Source organism: Silurus meridionalis, chromosome 6, assembly GCF_014805685.1.
Source record: "Silurus meridionalis isolate SWU-2019-XX chromosome 6, ASM1480568v1, whole genome shotgun sequence".
NCBI lineage: Eukaryota > Metazoa > Chordata > Actinopteri > Siluriformes > Siluridae > Silurus > Silurus meridionalis.
The window spans coordinates 9,000,947-9,017,954 of NC_060889.1; the positions used below are offsets into that span (position 1 = coordinate 9,000,947).

Sequence of the window (17,008 nt, forward strand, 5' to 3'; positions counted from 1 at the left end):
AACACTGCAATCAGCCTGCTTGAACTAGCATTCAGTGGGTTTAAGTGACATGAAACTAAATACTCTACCTGCGCTAAGACATCAGAGATCGAGGCGCAGCCAACCAGTAAACTGTGCTTGTGCTTTAGAAGGATTCCAGCATGGGTCCAGGCCTGTAAATTCACACATACAGACACACATATATGGATCTATTGACACTGTCAGTTGTGGATGAAGTACACAAACCATGTACTTGAGTAAAAGTAGAGATACACTCTGTAAAATGTTACTTGCCTTCAAATGTACTTAAGTATCCAAAGTACTATGATGTATTATGCTACAGTATAATGTTCCTATTATCATTTCTGTCACAAAACCTGTGACTAAAACCTTCTTTTCAACTACTTAAAAAATAAACGCACAAATAAGACCATGGGTGTTGTAGCAAATTCGGGTGAGGAGTTTCTTCCATCATTTATGCACTCGGCCCTGATTGGTGGATGGCTGCGTGTTAAGACCGGTTAAGTTTTTATCCGCCCATAAATAAAATGGTACAACTGATTTCGCAAAATTTAGTTGAGTAAAAAGTACGATATTTCATTTGGAAATGTAGTGAAATTAAAGTGAAAATGTCCCAAAATAGAAATTCTTCATTTAGCAACAAAATGCATTTACTTCATTACTGTCCACCACTGAACACTGTGCCATTTGTAAGTGATACAAAGTGTACAGCATGGGCAGCAACAGTGGTATACTAATGGTCCAGTTCAAAACAGGAGGTGAAACCTGGCACTGCAAGCAAAAATGCATCTCCGCACACACACACCATCTGCCCTAAAAAAAATGCAAGCCAGATCTGGTGGTCTGGATCATAAATGCTACATGAATGGGAGACTTGCCAGGATTTGATAAAGAAATAAAGAAAGGACAGTGAAGTTGCTCACCATGGCATCCAGCAGAGGAAATGCAGCCAGGTATAGAAAAGCCATCCTGGTCTTATTGCCCACCGAGTCGTCCACATGATGCAGCTTGTTAATGATGTAGTAGCCGAGGTCTGTATAGGCTGAGTCAGGACATGAAATAAAATAATGTGAAGTCATTGCCATTTTCAGATAAACGTCAGCTATCAATCTGTTATTATTCTTTGATATTAATATTTGTATACACCTGAATATCACAACTAGATGAAAATCCCTTTATAAAACCATGGGCACTAACATTAAGGTTCCACATTTTCTGGAAAGACTTTCTACTAAATTATGAAGTGTGGCAGAGGGGACTTGTGGCATTCAACCACAAGAGCATTAGTGAGGTCAGGCACTGATGTTGGGCAAAGGACGTCTTTCAGTTTTCCGGTTCATTACAGAGGTGTTCAATGGGGATGAGGTCGGGGAACTCAAACTACACAGGGATATTGTTATGCTTCTCCAGTGAAAGGAAATCATAATACCACATCCTACAAATACATTTACTGGTGCTGGTCAGGTATCCACATAGTCATGGTAAAGCCAGCATGTCCCTATTCTTCTTATCTTACAATTATCTCAGGGCAATTAAGAACATGTTGAAAAATATTTTAAGTGTTAAGAGTAAAAAATGTTTTTACATTCAACAACCTGCCTATGGATAATGTTAGTAATAGTACTGATAGTGAAGCAGTATAGTCAAATGCTAACTTCTTTCTAATAAATTATTTTTAAAAAGTTGTTCAGGTTTTGTGCACAAGACCTGATGGAGACACATGAAAAAAAAATTTAGAGTGTGGGAAGTTATCGTGTCATTAACATATTATATTTTAGGAGGCAGTTGCCATCTTAAGAACCCATAACAATTCAACCTAATTCTGGCCCTGGCATTACCATGTAGCTGTAATTTGGTAAAAGGGCGAGACCGATGTAACCTGTGGCACACCAAGTAGGAGGACAGTAGTGTTCTACTTACTGTTTAATGACCATACACCAACAGTGTCTAAATAATGCCACTTTTCCATCGCTCATCTAGGACACTTACGGCAGAAATGATGAGATGCCAGAAAGTTTCAGTAATGGACTTTAAGCAAGAAATGTGTTTGTGGAAAAACAAATTTGTGGAAGACAAGAGGACAATGAATGTTGTTCAGGAGAACAGACTAAAAAGTTGTACTAGAATGAAATAATATCCCAGTAAGGCTTGCTGTTTAGTTGGCATTTTGCAAAAACCCACTGAATTTCACTGAGAGTGATATAATAAAAAACTGTACATTTATTTAACAACTTTTTTACTCTGTATATATTGCATTATTGAACTGTCTGGTTTACTATTCTGTTACACTATGTCTGTACTTCTCCAGCAGAAAGCTCCTGACGCCAAGTCAAATTCTTTGTGTGTGAAAGCATACTTGGTAATAAAGCTATTTCTGATTCTGAAAAAATTCGTATTTTTTCATATTATGAGATAAAACAAATCTTTTCCAGCCATATGTGGTTTCTCCCCAAACTTTGGGGTAGAATAAGATTTTTCCCTCACTCCAACTAGGAGACCCAAACCTATTTCAGCATGACAATGTTCCTGTGTACAAAGCCAGCTCCATGAAGATAAGGTTTACATGGTTTCGAGTAAAATATCTTGAGTGGCCTGCTATAGAGCTCTGATCTCAACCCTATTGAACCCCTGTAGGATAAACTGGATCCCTGACTACACCCCAGTACCTGACTTTACTAAAACCCTTGTGGCTGAATGTGCACAAATCTCCACAACTGCATTCCAAAATCTTGTCGAACATCTTCCCAGAAGAGTGGAAGAATGAAAACATATTTGGGGAAACCTAAGCTTAGAGCCTGAAAAGTATATCTTAAAACAGGTAAAATGAACTTATTTACGAATACATGTGATTATACTGTATAATTTATGTCACACGCTGATTTATTAAGACAGCTTAGATGATGACTTGTCATAGTGAATTCTGCGATACACACTCACCTATCAGTGTGTGGAAGATAATGGCTATCGTTCCGGCCGCGACCATGCACAAGACAGCTTTGATTCGGTCGCGTTTGCTGTTGACGAACACCAATCCCACATTCTTGAAATCGCTCATAGGCCCAGTGAAGAACTTCATCAGGGAATACGCCAGACCGTAACTGGCCAGCATTTCCACCGCATCCTCTTTGACTGCTGCGATCCCTCGGTTTAAAGCCTGCAAACAACCACCACCCAAAACATATCAGTCACACCACATGAACATGTCCAGTTTTTTGGTGAGCAGGTGCACGGCTCTGAGGCACAGCTCTCTGTTTAAATGTTATAATAAGAATTGAATTCAGTTACACAAAAGACGGTTTAAGTTATTATCCACTTCATGAGTATCAGTTAACACCCTGAACAAGAACTTGAAATCCTTAGATTGCTATCAACGTTACTGAACAAGATCTGATTACCAAGACAAGAAACTTCAAACAACATGTTTTTGGAAATAAGTCAGGCGTTCAGATGTCGAGGGATTACTGACCTGTGAACATAAAAATTGGATTTTTATAATAGTGCTAATGCAGTCTTTCAATAGCTGTATATGTAACATGCACCAGGATGTAAAAGCTACTGATGTTAGAAATTGATCCACGTCAAGAAATTGATTTGGAATATGCTGTTTATTACTGCCACCATTCAACATCTGTTAGTCTTCAGTATTGAAAATTAAAAATCCAGGTATATTTCCTAATAAGCCTCATCACTGGGTTTATCTAATCTAACTGTAACAAGTGCCATGCCATGCCATCAAGCTTCAACATTTACTGTATTATAAAAATCCCCCAATGTTCCACATTGGGAAAGAACAACGGTTGAAAATGATGTAATGGTTAAACTTTTACACAATACCAAAAAAAGAAAACGTATTGTGTCGGCTGATGGAAAATGCTGATGGTGACGTACTCATAACCAAACTGTCTGGAGACCTTCCTCTTTCCCCGGGATCACAATTTTTCTTTTTTAGGCACCCCGTAATTAGCACATGCCATTTTCCAACTTCAAATTACACTTAACTGACTCATGTACAGAGCTTTATATATATCCTGCATTTAGACCACAGCACTGTTGAACTTGTATCTCAAGGTGAAGGTTGAATTTCTGTAACAGCAGCATTGACAGTATTTTCAGGGGTATTTATGAAAGTTTTCATGAATGTGCTTCTTCTAATATGTTTCTATAGTTACTATTGAAACTATAGTTTCTATAGAAACAGCTCATTCAAAGGCTCTTGCATGGAAGACATACAAAGGTATACAATATATACAAAGGTATACAATATATATATATTGACTTAAATTTTTTTAGTTGAGACAGACAGCAAATCATAAAATTACTTAACAGCCTTCTGACTCCTAACATTCTTTTCCTATTCTGTCTCCAGGAAGATACATCTCTACTTCTGCCATGTTCATCTATATTCTTTGTGACTCTCAGGACTCTCAGGTCTCCGTAGCATTGCGATACGTCATATTTACGTAGCAGCAGTGGTGCAGAGAGAATGCACATGAGAAATCAATCTACATATAAAATACTGGTCACAAAATATTGGTCACTTTCTAAATATCAATAGTATAGTCAAGTCAAGTTTATTTCTATAGCACTTTTTACAATAGACATTTTCTCAAAGCAGCTTTACAGAAATCAACAGTTAAGGTGAATGGTGTGTATTTATCCCTGATGAGCAGCCGTCGCGACTGTGGCAAGGAAAAACTCTCTTAGATATTATGAGGAAGAAACCTTGAGAGGAACCAGACTCAAAAGGGGAACCCATCCTCATACTCAATGTACAGTTTTTTTTTATTAATTCATCGCATTTTTGAATTTTTTGCTGATTCATTAATATGAATCGGTGTATCTTACCATCCCTACTATATATCAATAAAAAAAATCTCACATTTATTTCAGTTTTGTAAAAGTAGTCTCAGGAAGTCACAGAAAAGCTGTGTTTTTTTGTCGTACTTCAAAGAGAAAGAAAAAAATAGACTGTTTATAACTGTTATCAACCATAAATCACTGTTGTATAAGAATAGGAAAGCACTTTCACTTTGTACTGAACCACAGCACACCATCCCAGCATGCATTCTCTTCCTGCATCACAGCCCATTGTGTTTCATTCCTTACATATATAAACAAAGTTTGTCCGCCCGTTAAAAGTCTTCATTTGGATATTTCTTATTGCTGATTTGTGAACACAACATGCAGTTTTTAAATGAAGGTTTTTATTATTGAGGAAAACTAAATCCAAAACTACATGGCCCTGTGTGAAAAAGTGTTTGCCCCCTAAACCTAATAACTGGTTGGGCCGCCCTTAGCAGCAACAACTGCAATCAAGCGTTTGCGATAACTTGCAATGAGTCCGTTACAGCGCTGTGGAGGAATTTTGCTCCACTCAACTATGCAGAATTGTTGTAATTCAGCCACATTGGAGGGTTTTCGTGCATGAACAGCCTTTTTAAGGTCATGCCACAGCATCTCAATAGGATTCAGGTCAGGACTTTGACAAGGCGACTCCAAAGTCTTCATTTTGTTTTTCTTCAGCCATTTAGAGGTGGACTTGCTGGTGTGTTTTGGATCAGGACCCAAGTTCGCTTCAGCTTGAGGTCACAAACAGATGGCCGGACATTCTGCTTCAGGATTTTTTGGTCAACAGCAGAATTCATGGTTTCATTTATCACAGCAAGTCTTCCAGGTCCTGAAGCAGCAAAACAGCCCCAGACCATCACTCTACCACCACCATATTTTACTGTTAGTATGATGTTGGTGGGAAATTATGCATTAGGTTTAGGGAAAAACACTTTTTCACACAGGGCCATGTAGTTTTGGATTTTGTTTTTTTCCTCAAAAATAAAAACCTTCATTTAAAAACTGCATGTTGCGTTCACTTGTGTTATCTTTTAGTAATATTTGAATTAGTTTGATGATCTGAAACATTAAAGTGTGACAAACATGCAAAAAAATAAGAAATCAGGAAGGGGGCAAACACTTTTCACACCACCGTATATACACAGTCGTCTCTCAATTTATCGTGGTTCGAATCTCGCCGATCCCACTTTATTGCGATTTTCAATTTGGCACACAAGAAAAATCTAAACTTGTAGTGAATAGTTTTTCTAAAGTTTTATGTTGAAATAAGGTTTTTTATTAATAAATATATTACTATTAATTATAAAATGAAGTGAAAATATACCTAAAAAATTTACCCGAGACAAAGAACACGTCGTGTTGTTTACAAAAGCGCGGTGCTTGGATGCTGAAAATTATAAGAAAAGAGTAGCATTATAAGCCGTAAACCGTAGATTTTCGCTTATTTATTGGTTGTAGTATCCCCTGACGTCAAAAAAATGCGGAGTTAAAGACATACTTCACCAGATTTTGCCAAAGAAAATAAAGAATGCAATGACATGTATCTTTAACTCAGCCCCTTTTTTGAAGTCATAGGACACTTTAACCAATAAACAAGCAGAGAAACTATGCATAGGCTATGCTACTGTACTGTACTGTCCTGTACTCACAATAAATGTTATATTTCTACGAATTTACACAAAATTCATCTCACTATATTCTTGCAAATGCTTTCTGTGTGTGTCTAAGGAGTGTGGGAGGATGTTTTATGGCTTAAACGGGGGACGAATTTATATATATACTATTCTTAACCTTATTTTCCTATATTTTTAGTTATACTTTGTTACACTCATACTTTGTACTTTATTTTTATACATTTTATTATATTTTCTTTATATTCTATCATTATATTCAGGGATAAATACACATTGCTCACCTTAACTCTCAAATTTTGTTTAACTCTTAAATTCTGCTTAACTCTTAAATTCTGTAAAGCTGCTTTGAAACAATGTCCGTTGTGAAAAATGCTATAGAAATAAACTTTACTTGACTTGATTTGACTATTTGTATTTTTCATGTTTACGTAATGGAAAGTCTTGAAAAAAGCATTTCACTACATGTCGTACTCTGTATGAATGTTTATGTGAATTGTTTCTGTCTGAACTAAAAGCTAAAATCAGAGTCTCACAGCAATTGATTCTTGCTTTTTTTTTTTTTGCCAGCTTGCTCTCTAAAAAAAAGGTGACCTAATTGAGGGACAGATGGTGAATTCCACTAAGCCCTTGAGGTCAGTCTCCTCCCACTTCCTTCCTCCATGTCACCAATGCAGGAAAAGGAGTAACGATATGAATATCAACGTCCACTTCCACGCATCTGTTCCACACAGGCACACACAGAGACTCTCAGGATTGAGGACACACTGATTGTATTGCAAAATTAAACTTCGGGTTCAGACGTGCGTCACAGCGTTAATCTGATCGTCTGACAGAAAAAGGTGATCGAGGTGTTCGAGAACAAGACCGGGTTGTAATCTAATCGTCATCTAGTTCACAATTACAAGTAAATACTATATGAAGATAATTTCGAATGCCACCTCTTGTAGCTGAATAAGGGGTAAAGGATTCAATTTCTGGTATACAAGGTGTAAACACAGAATTCAGCTGATTCGGCAAAAAAAACACGTGTCGAATAGAAATGACAGTCCTGATGCCTCTCAAAAATTCATCTAAGGCTTCTGTTTTCCTCCTTATCTTCCCAATTCTTCTGCTGCAGTGTGGTGTGTGTCTGTGTGCGTTTGTGTGTGTGTGTGTGTGTGTGTGTGTGTGTGTGTGTGTGACCATTTCATTTTCTAAGCCTTACAGCAGTGTTCAGAAAGATAACAGATGTCGGTTAATAAATGTGGTCTGACAACTGAGACTCCCCAATACATTTCTTGACTAGTTCACCTCAATAGTGGTAAAAAAGCTTTCTATTAAAAGTTGGAACATATACTGTAATTTTAGACGCTCAAATAAAATTGGGTAATGTATTGAGATTGCCATCATATCTGTGCTACTAGAGATGACTCATTTTGCAAATAAATGACTCGGACCCTATTTTGAGCCAAAAGACTGAGGATATCAGGTACACCTGGTGCAAATACAAAGCAAAAACAAATCTTATCCATGTATTTTCTTTGGTGTTATTCAACAACGCCATACCGTTTCCATTTTACAAGCTTCCCTAAATATTCTCTTGTTGTAAAAACGATGAAATGTGGTCTGATCAAAAATTCTCCACTGATTCACATGAGATATACTGTACAGATGACTGGAATACTTTACTGATTATCACTAAAAACATTAAATAGCATTAGGGTTGTGTCAGTTTGGGACGAGGACTAGGCTCGGAGGTTGGTAAGTCGGAAAAAGAACTGTGAGAAAGTTATAAATTATTTAAACATCGGTCAACCATTTGCAGTGAAACTGTAGACCTTTTATTCAATATAAATTCTAACTCATACTATGAAAATCGAATCTCAATAGTGCTTGTGTTATACTTTTAGGAATGTTTGTTTTATGTGCTGTGCATATAAGAACTTCTCAGGGCGTAGATGAAGCCTATGGAAATAGACACATCGCAGCTACTATATACACATCCATAAGATACAGAACTAATAACTGTTTACTCTGTCTAACCACATGAACAAACACAAAACTGTAAATATTGAGTTCTGGTATTCATAGTAGAACAGCCACATAGTTGGGCATAGTTTTACTACAAAAACGTCACATGGTGCTAATATCTTTAAATTGCATATAATTCTAATATAAAACAGCTGTATGAGTAAGACATAATTTGGCGTATTATGGCTTGATGCTGATGTTATGTAAAGCCTAAAATGTCTTATTCCCCGTATGCCACGGTGATTTAATAATAATGAACATTTCTATGTATAGTATAGAACAATATAGTATAGACATTTTATATAGTATAGAACAACACACACCCCTACCGATATTTATTATTGTAGAACATCTGCAAGACAAGTTAATTCCTGTTATCACTTATGTTATAGTAGCTATAAACTGTATACACTTTAAGTAACTGTAACTTCTGACAATTTCAAAGCACTGACACTTAAGACTCCTTCCTTAAACGTTAAATTAATGTCAATTTATCCGATTCACAAATTTTATGTACAGAAAGATGTAAGTGAGTCTCATATGGGTTCTGTATTACAAACAAAACTGAATTCAAATGACATCGATGACAAAACATTTATTATGGGATCTAATTTCAATCAAATACTTCATGCCAGCACATAATTCCACATTTCTTTTAATTTTTTCCCACCTCAATTTGCCATTTATTCTTAGTTATCAGATATCAGCAATTAATATAGTGCAAAATCAAATCTATGAAATATATGAAAGCCAAATCTACATGCAAATGCAGCATGGAAAATTTGCATGAGCATGTTCCAGTGTGAGAAATGTTTCCGTCAAAGCGGCCATGAATCACAACATAGTACACGGAAACATGATATACACCGAACCATTTTTTCATGTATAGTACGGATTGTAATATAGCTTGTGACAGTTTACATAAAAACCCCTGAGTGTGGTTCAGCTCGAGGTCACGACCCACGACATACCACAGGGGAAAAAACAGTGCTTTCATCTCAACGCCATTCACACACAATGTTTCGGGACGATGCAGGAGGGATGCATCAGGTGACACACCGGGATACGCTCAGGCTATCATATGCGTGTGCTGTTTACACTTTCTAACAGGTTTGTTTGGGACTATATTCTGCAACTCATACATATTATTACTCTATAAAGCATAAAGTAATACTGAATAGAGGATTTCAATAACAATTCCCATTCTGCAAATCATACATATTATAACACAATGCGCTTATACTGAATAAAGGATATCAATTATACTGTATATTCAGCAAACTGTACATATCATTACTCTATTCTGCCCCTCTTTCGAATCATACGTATTATAACCCTATACATTAGCATAGACTATTCCTGAATGGAGGATTTCAATAATATTACCTATCCTACAAATGATGTATATTATAACTTTATACACCATGCACTAATACAAAATGGGGGATTTCAGTAATACTGTCTATCCTTCAGATCGTGTGTTAATACTCTATTTAGCAGGCATTATTCCTGAATGGAGGATTTTAATATTGCTGCCTATCCTTCAATTTATAATATACTTGTTATTACTCCATATAGCATGCATCATTTTGAAATAGAGGATTTCAGTAATACCACCTATTCTGTAAATCATACATATTATTACTCTATATATCAGCATGCACTAATCCTGAATGGAGGATTTCAGTGATACAATCTATTATTTAAAGCATACATGTTAATACTCTATATAGCATGCATTAATGCTGAATGATGGATTTCAGTGATACTATCTATTCTTCAAAGCATACATGTTATTACTCTTTATAGCATGCATTACTCCTGAATGGAGGATTTCAGTGATACTATCTATTCTTTAAAGCATACGTTATTACTCTATATAGCATGCATTAATGCTGAATGGACGATTTTCATAATACTGCCTAAAGATTTTATTTTAATTTTTTTTATTATTACCCATAACACTAGGAGGAAAAGCCTTCTCTGTGGATAAGATAGAAAGAGAGCTGCTACACATGCACTAGGTGAATAATAAAGCTGATCGTGCATGGTGCAGATGGCTCACAGATGGCCGCGATGTGAAATCCGTTCTCCCTGAATTAAAAAAAAAAAATCTCATGTCGATGTATTCTACTTGCCTGCTCGCCGAGGTCGATGGCGATGTTGGTGATGGCCAGTGGCACGAGGAACCGCACCAGAGGCCAGTAGTGCGCCAGAGCCGGGAGCGTCACCATGTCTCCGCGCGCATCTGCCCGATCCTGACAAGGGGACAAGAAAGAGCGGCTGCAGGACGAGTGCGCTTTTCTAGCGGCGCTTCCTCAGGCCCGTCCCTGGCCTCCCACACAACAACAACAAGCCCAACATCGAGGACATATCAACAAAGATGCAGCGCGTGGGAACACAGAAGCGTCGCCAGATATTTCATCTGACGGCTTTTCCATTGCTCATCCATTAGGGAAAAAAAAACCCAAAATATATATAAACGTCAAATAGGGAGCGTCTCTCTTTCCCTCTCCCTCTTTTCGGGTTGTATCGATATCACGATTGTCCAATCACAAGCGCTGAATGAAACCCGCATGCAGTAGATCGCTTGGCCGATAGTCGCTATTAAATCATCACCGGCTTTCCCTTTAACGGCACGTGGGGTTCGGCGCGTGCAAACCACGCCCACTATTTACGTCACAACCCGAGTGTGCGTGTTTGTGTGTGTGTGTCTAAAATCTGAACTGCTGCCAAAATACTCCAGTATTTATACATTATATGTAAAAAAAACCCCTCTATTATTTGTTATATATACGAATATATTATACTTATATTTCATACTTTATAATTATATTTTTACACTATATTTTTTATTTGTATTTTATTTGTATTTTTTTGTTTAATTCTATTTACATGTTGGACAGTTATTAATAAACATTTCACCACATGTCGTACTTTGTGTGAATGTGTATCTGACAAATAAAACTTTATTTGATATATATACTCCAAGTATAACTATCAGTTATTCCTTGTGTATTTCCTTATGTCCTTATAATTTATGTAATAAACTACTGAGAAAATTCAAAATGCAAATACAATTACTTTGTCCTGAATATCAAGTTAGGCAACAAATAAAATAAACAGCAGCTCAAAGTGGTAAAGAAATATACCTACAAATTAAGAGAAATACTACATCGAAAATGGTCTAAAATGGGAACAATTCTTGCAGCTAGCTTTACTTTTAACTAAAAATCTAACTTCATCAAACCACATGTTAAAACACACTAAATACTGTTTATGCAAACAAAAATATAAATACAAATATATGCAAACAGGAACAATTTTGACTGGAAAATCACTAGATGACAATTGTAAGAAATTATTCCTATCCTCTGTCGCCTTTACAGAGTCCCTGAATTCAGCTTTCAGAGTGAAGTTTCAAAGCTTTATTGTCTCTCACGCATGAAGAAATACTTCCGAAGAGAAACCGCAGTTCGAGCCGCGGCAGGTAGTTGTTGGCACACATAGCATGATTCATTGGTATGTAAACAAGCGGTCCAATTGGGATACTGCCAGAAAGTGTTGTCGTGTGGGTGAGCCTGGGCGGGTGTCCCTACCCCAAGGCTGACAGCGAGGAGAAGAATGACAACCATACCGGTCAATGGTTGTGTCACTTTCCTGAATTGATTAGAAGCTGGTTTTCTGTTCTCCGCAGCTTTCTTTGACACGTCCTGCAGTTGTGAGGATGCCCGAAGATCCACCACAGGAGGGTTTGAGGAGTTGTGACTGGACCTCGCAGAGGGGAACAGGAACCGATATACGTCTACTAGAGAACTCATGGAGAGCTCAACAGGCTATGCTTCTGTAACATAAAGAAAAATAGTGATACACAGGGTACATATACACACAGTTAAGAGGGATCACTTTCAGTGAGACATTTCTTGATTTTGGTAGCATGGATCCACTGTGGAAAAAGGTCAGTTAATACACAGATGCATGTGATCACGACTATTTCTGCTGGCGCTTCATATTTTCATTCACCCAATTGTCTAGGTTTTAGAGATTAAATCAGAACAGCAGAATACTCAGCGATGTGCACATCCAGATCAGTTGTACCTATTGCTGGTTTACCTTTTCTTCAGTGCGTTGGAAATGGTCGCCCAAAAATAATTTCGTGTGGTGATAGGTGTACATTACATCAACAGGAGATACTTAAATGGCCAACAGGGAGGCATGTGAGTGAAGTCAATCTGCTATTCAGAGAATGGAGCAGTGGGTAGTGGGAGGCTTTCGTGTTTCGCTGCGTTCTTAGCAACGTTATTCTGGGCACAGATCAGACATCTAGATAAAATTGAGTCTATCAGGCCATTGAAGTTAGCTATACAAAAAAATCTGTTAATTATTCAAACAAGCAAGAGCATGACCTAAAGTGTCGAAGGAGGAAGTGGCCTTGATTTCTAAATTACTGGTAGAGCAAAGGATAGTTTCATATCCTGATTTTCTCTGAGCAGTCATGTGTTGTGGTTGCAAATTCTGAAGGACCCGTTTTACCTGATGTGGAGAGTGCAAGATCACAGGATGAGACAATACAAATTTTTCAGTGTCTTGAACCATCACAGCACAGGCAGCCACCGCATGCAGACACGCAAGTAAACCTGAGCTACGGTGTCAAGTGTTTTGGACAGGAACGCACACGGCCCCATGCGCCTGCGCCAAGACAGCAGAGGCAGTTCCGTCCTGTTCACACGCATAAAGGTGAAAAACCTTATGATAGTTCGGAAATCCGAGGGCGGGATCTGAACAGAGGGCTGACCGCAAAGCCTCATACTCCTCTTTTATCTCGGGTGTCCACGTTAGCACGTGCTGCAAAGGATCGTTGTGTAAGATCGCAGAGCGGAGATGTTTGTCGTAAAAAGCACAGTCAGGTATCCATTGGCGGCAGTAGTTAATCAGTCCCAAGAAAGCCATGAGAGCATGCTTTGTGAAGGGATGCCTTGTGTTAAGAATGACCTGTACATGGTCTTCAGAGAGCCGCTTGCTGCCTTGAGAGAGTTCGAACCCTAGGTAAGTTTGGTTTTGGATGCCTTGAATCCTTTTCTTGCCAATGACGCAGGAGGCACAAGGAGGCTTGTTCACAGAGGTCCTCGAAGACTGTGGAGACCAGGAGATCATCTGCATACTGTAAGACAACAGAATCAGAGAGGAGAGTAAGATTACAAAGCGGGTCCCTTACCACGGCGGAGAAGACCGCCAGGGAGTCAATGAATCCTTGTGGCAGGCGTACTGTACAAGTGTACTGACGTCCCCTGTGCAAGTCAAGTTTATTTCTATAGTGCTTTTCACAACAGACATTGTCTCAAAGCAGCTTTACAGAAATCAACAGGTAAGGTGAATGGTGTGCATTTATTCCTGATGAGCAGCCGTGGCGACTGTGGCAAGGAAAAACTCCCTTAGATGTTATAAGGAAGAAACCTTGAGAGGAACCAGACTCAAACGGGGAACCCATCCTCATTTGGGTGACATCAAGAGTTTGATCATAAATCTTTCAACAATGCATAACACTGGAGAGTGAGTACTAACATGAGCACTGGAGTATAAGATTTTAAGTAATGTTCTTTCTACAGTATTATACAGTCTTTATGGTTATAAAACTAGAAGCTACTGAGCAACTCATAAAATAGCTCAACATTTGTGATCACCACAGATCCAGCTCCAATGTAAAAACTCCACACATGTATGGGCTCCAATTGGCACTGGTACGTCCCTAGATGGTACGGGATGTTTGCGAGTTTGGCATCTACTTCTTCAAAGGTCCATAATCTTCATGAGGTGGGACGTGACTGGAGCTGGCCAAACCTCAGGATGCCTTGTGATGGGGAGAGAAAGAGAAGCAGTGGAGAGAAATTAGTGTAGCTGCTGTTCATGATATTAACAGCACAAGTTGATAAGGTGCATGTGATCAGATGTTCTGGAGCACAATGTTATGATGTGAGACATATGTTATGTGTAGGCTTTGCTAAAAAGATACATTTTTAATCTGCACTTAAACTGGTAGAGTGTGTCTGAGCCCCGAATACTGTCAGGAAGACTGTTCCAAAGTTTAGGAACTAAATGTGAAAATGCTCTACCGCCTTTAAGTCAAGTCAAGTTTATTTCTATAGCGCTTTTCACAATAGACATTGTCTCAAAGCAGCTTTGCAGAAATCAACAGTCAAGGTGAATGGTGTGCATTTATTCCTGATGAGCAGCCGTGGCGACTGTGGCAAAGAAAAACACCCTTAGATGTTATGAGGAAGAAACCTTGAGAGGAATCAGACTCAAAAGGGGAACCTATCCTCATTTGGGTGACATCAAGAGTTTGATCATAAATCTTTCAACAATACAGAACATTGGAGAGTGAGAACTAACATGGTGGAACTTAGTGGACTTTGCTATTCTATTAACTACTAAAAGCCCAGAGTTTTGAGATCTCAGGGAGCGTGATGGATTGTAGCGTGTTAAAAGACTGGATAGATACATGGGAGCCAAATCATTCGAAACTTGACAGGTAGCCAGTGTAGGGACGATAAGATTGGGAACTCTGGCTGCTGCATTCTGAACTAACTGAAGCTTGTTTATTAATGATGCAGAACATCCACCCAGTAATGCATTACAATAGTCTATTCTGGAGGTCATGAAACGCACGGACGAGCTTCTCTGCATCAGATATAGATAACGTGTTTCTTAACTTAGAAATATTTCTAAGGTGAAAGAAGGCTGTTTTTGTAACTTGGTTGATATGATTTTTGTTGCTGTCTAAAATAACTCCCAGGTCTTTTACTGTTGAACTAGTAGATACAGAACATCCGTCTAAATGCAGGTTGAGATGCTGGAGCTTCTGTATACTGGTTTTTGGGCCGATGAGCAAAATCTCCTTCTTATCAGAATTTAATAGTAGAAAGTTATGGGTCATCCAATCTCTTATTTCTCTAACACACTCAGTTATCTGAGCTAATTGAGCTGTATCGCCTGGTTTTGTTGAGATATGTAGCTGGGTATCTCTTGTACAGGAACGCTGAAAAAGGCAGAACACAAGTCAATCACCGAGAAGTGTGTATGATCGCACGAAATTGAAGCGATAATAGAGGCCACATTGAGTAAAACAGGTGCAACAGGGACCACAACATTATTAATTTTTCTTAGGTCTTGGGTGAAGCGCCAAGTCCTGTCAGGTTTAGGAACTGGATTAACAGGTGGAACTTAATTAGAGAGAGAATACTGTTTGATAAATACAGGATGCAAATGTTTTAGATTAGCCTCATAAGGAGGACAATGAACCAGGCTCACATTGTCATTATGCTCCACCCATAGAAGAGATGGTAATTCTTCCAGTGAAGAAGGGAGTGGTAATTTGTGTGGCTGAGAAAAACCAGTCGTTAATTTTCATGTCAGATAGATATGACAGAGGAGCAGAATCAGAAACTAAAAATGTGAGTTTAGAGCCCGAAAATGCTAGGGAAATGTGCAAACGGTGTTTCCTCTTCAACCCCTTCATTACCCACAGAGCTAATGGAATGACCAAAAATGGGTCCCTTATCCCTTTTTGAGAAAAATCTGAGAATGAGCGGAGGTCAAGTATTAGGGTTTGAAGGTTCCACCACGAGGATAAGACAAAAATTCAGGTTGTGGCTCAGTCCACCCTGCTAAATTGTCTAGCCAGGGGGTAGTATAAAAGGTGAGACCACAACGATTTACCCAGTCCCAAGGGGCTTTCTCAGTATCTGGTTTAGAATATTTTGTTCCAGAATTACCCATGACGCAATATAGGTACAACTGTCTGACAGTGTTAGATAGGAAGGTTGGAGGCCAGAGATCGAGATAGATAAGGCAGTTTAATAAAATTTCAAAGTCTCAGTTACTGTGACAAGGTGAGTGCCTACACTTTCAACGGTATGATAAAATACCAAATTGGCACAACACGGATGCGGATATCAGCATACGAGGTGAGTGCCTACACTTTCAACGGTATGACAAGGTACCAAATCGGCACTTACCCGAACACTGATATCCCAGAAGAGCCCCCAAGAAACTTTAAGGAATTATTCCTATCCTCTGTCGCCTGAACAGATTCCCTGAATTCAGCTTTTCCTCTCGATCTCTGCTCTCCTACAAGTACTTGGGGAAGTCTCAATGAAACACATTAGTCAGCTTTCAGAGAGAAGTTCCAAAGCTTTATTGTCTCACACATGAAGATATACTTCCAAAGAGAAGGAGAGGAAGGGGGGTGGGCTGCCAGGTGCGTGTGTGTGTGTGTGTGAACAGAAGAGACAGGCCACAAAAAGATAGTTCAGGGTACGGTCAACAGAAGCATACGAAAAGTTTATTCTAGGTCAGCACACACAAAAATGAATATAACTACCATAATTTCCAGACTATTAAGCGCACCCAAATATAAGCCGCACCCACTGAATTTGACAAAGATTTTTATTTTGAACATAAATAAGCCACACCTGTGTATAAGCCGCACTGAAACTAATGAACTTTACACACTTACG

At 38.6% G+C, this 17,008-nt stretch overlaps 1 protein-coding gene across 1 annotated transcript in view; it reads right to left on the reverse strand.

Moving 5' to 3' along the window:
* Positions 1-11,102, reverse strand: part of ankhb (ANKH inorganic pyrophosphate transport regulator b) — a 33,261-nt gene extending 22,159 nt beyond the window's left edge. The window contains exons 1-4 of the mRNA XM_046851419.1: positions 10,631-11,102; positions 2,938-3,154; positions 924-1,042; positions 69-152 (exon numbers count right to left, since the gene is read on the reverse strand). Of these exons, the coding sequence (XP_046707375.1) occupies positions 69-152; positions 924-1,042; positions 2,938-3,154; positions 10,631-10,726 (516 nt within the window). The 5' untranslated portion in view covers positions 10,727-11,102. The remainder of the gene's footprint in view (positions 1-68; positions 153-923; positions 1,043-2,937; positions 3,155-10,630) is intronic.
* Between the last annotated feature and the right edge of the window lie 5,906 nt (positions 11,103-17,008).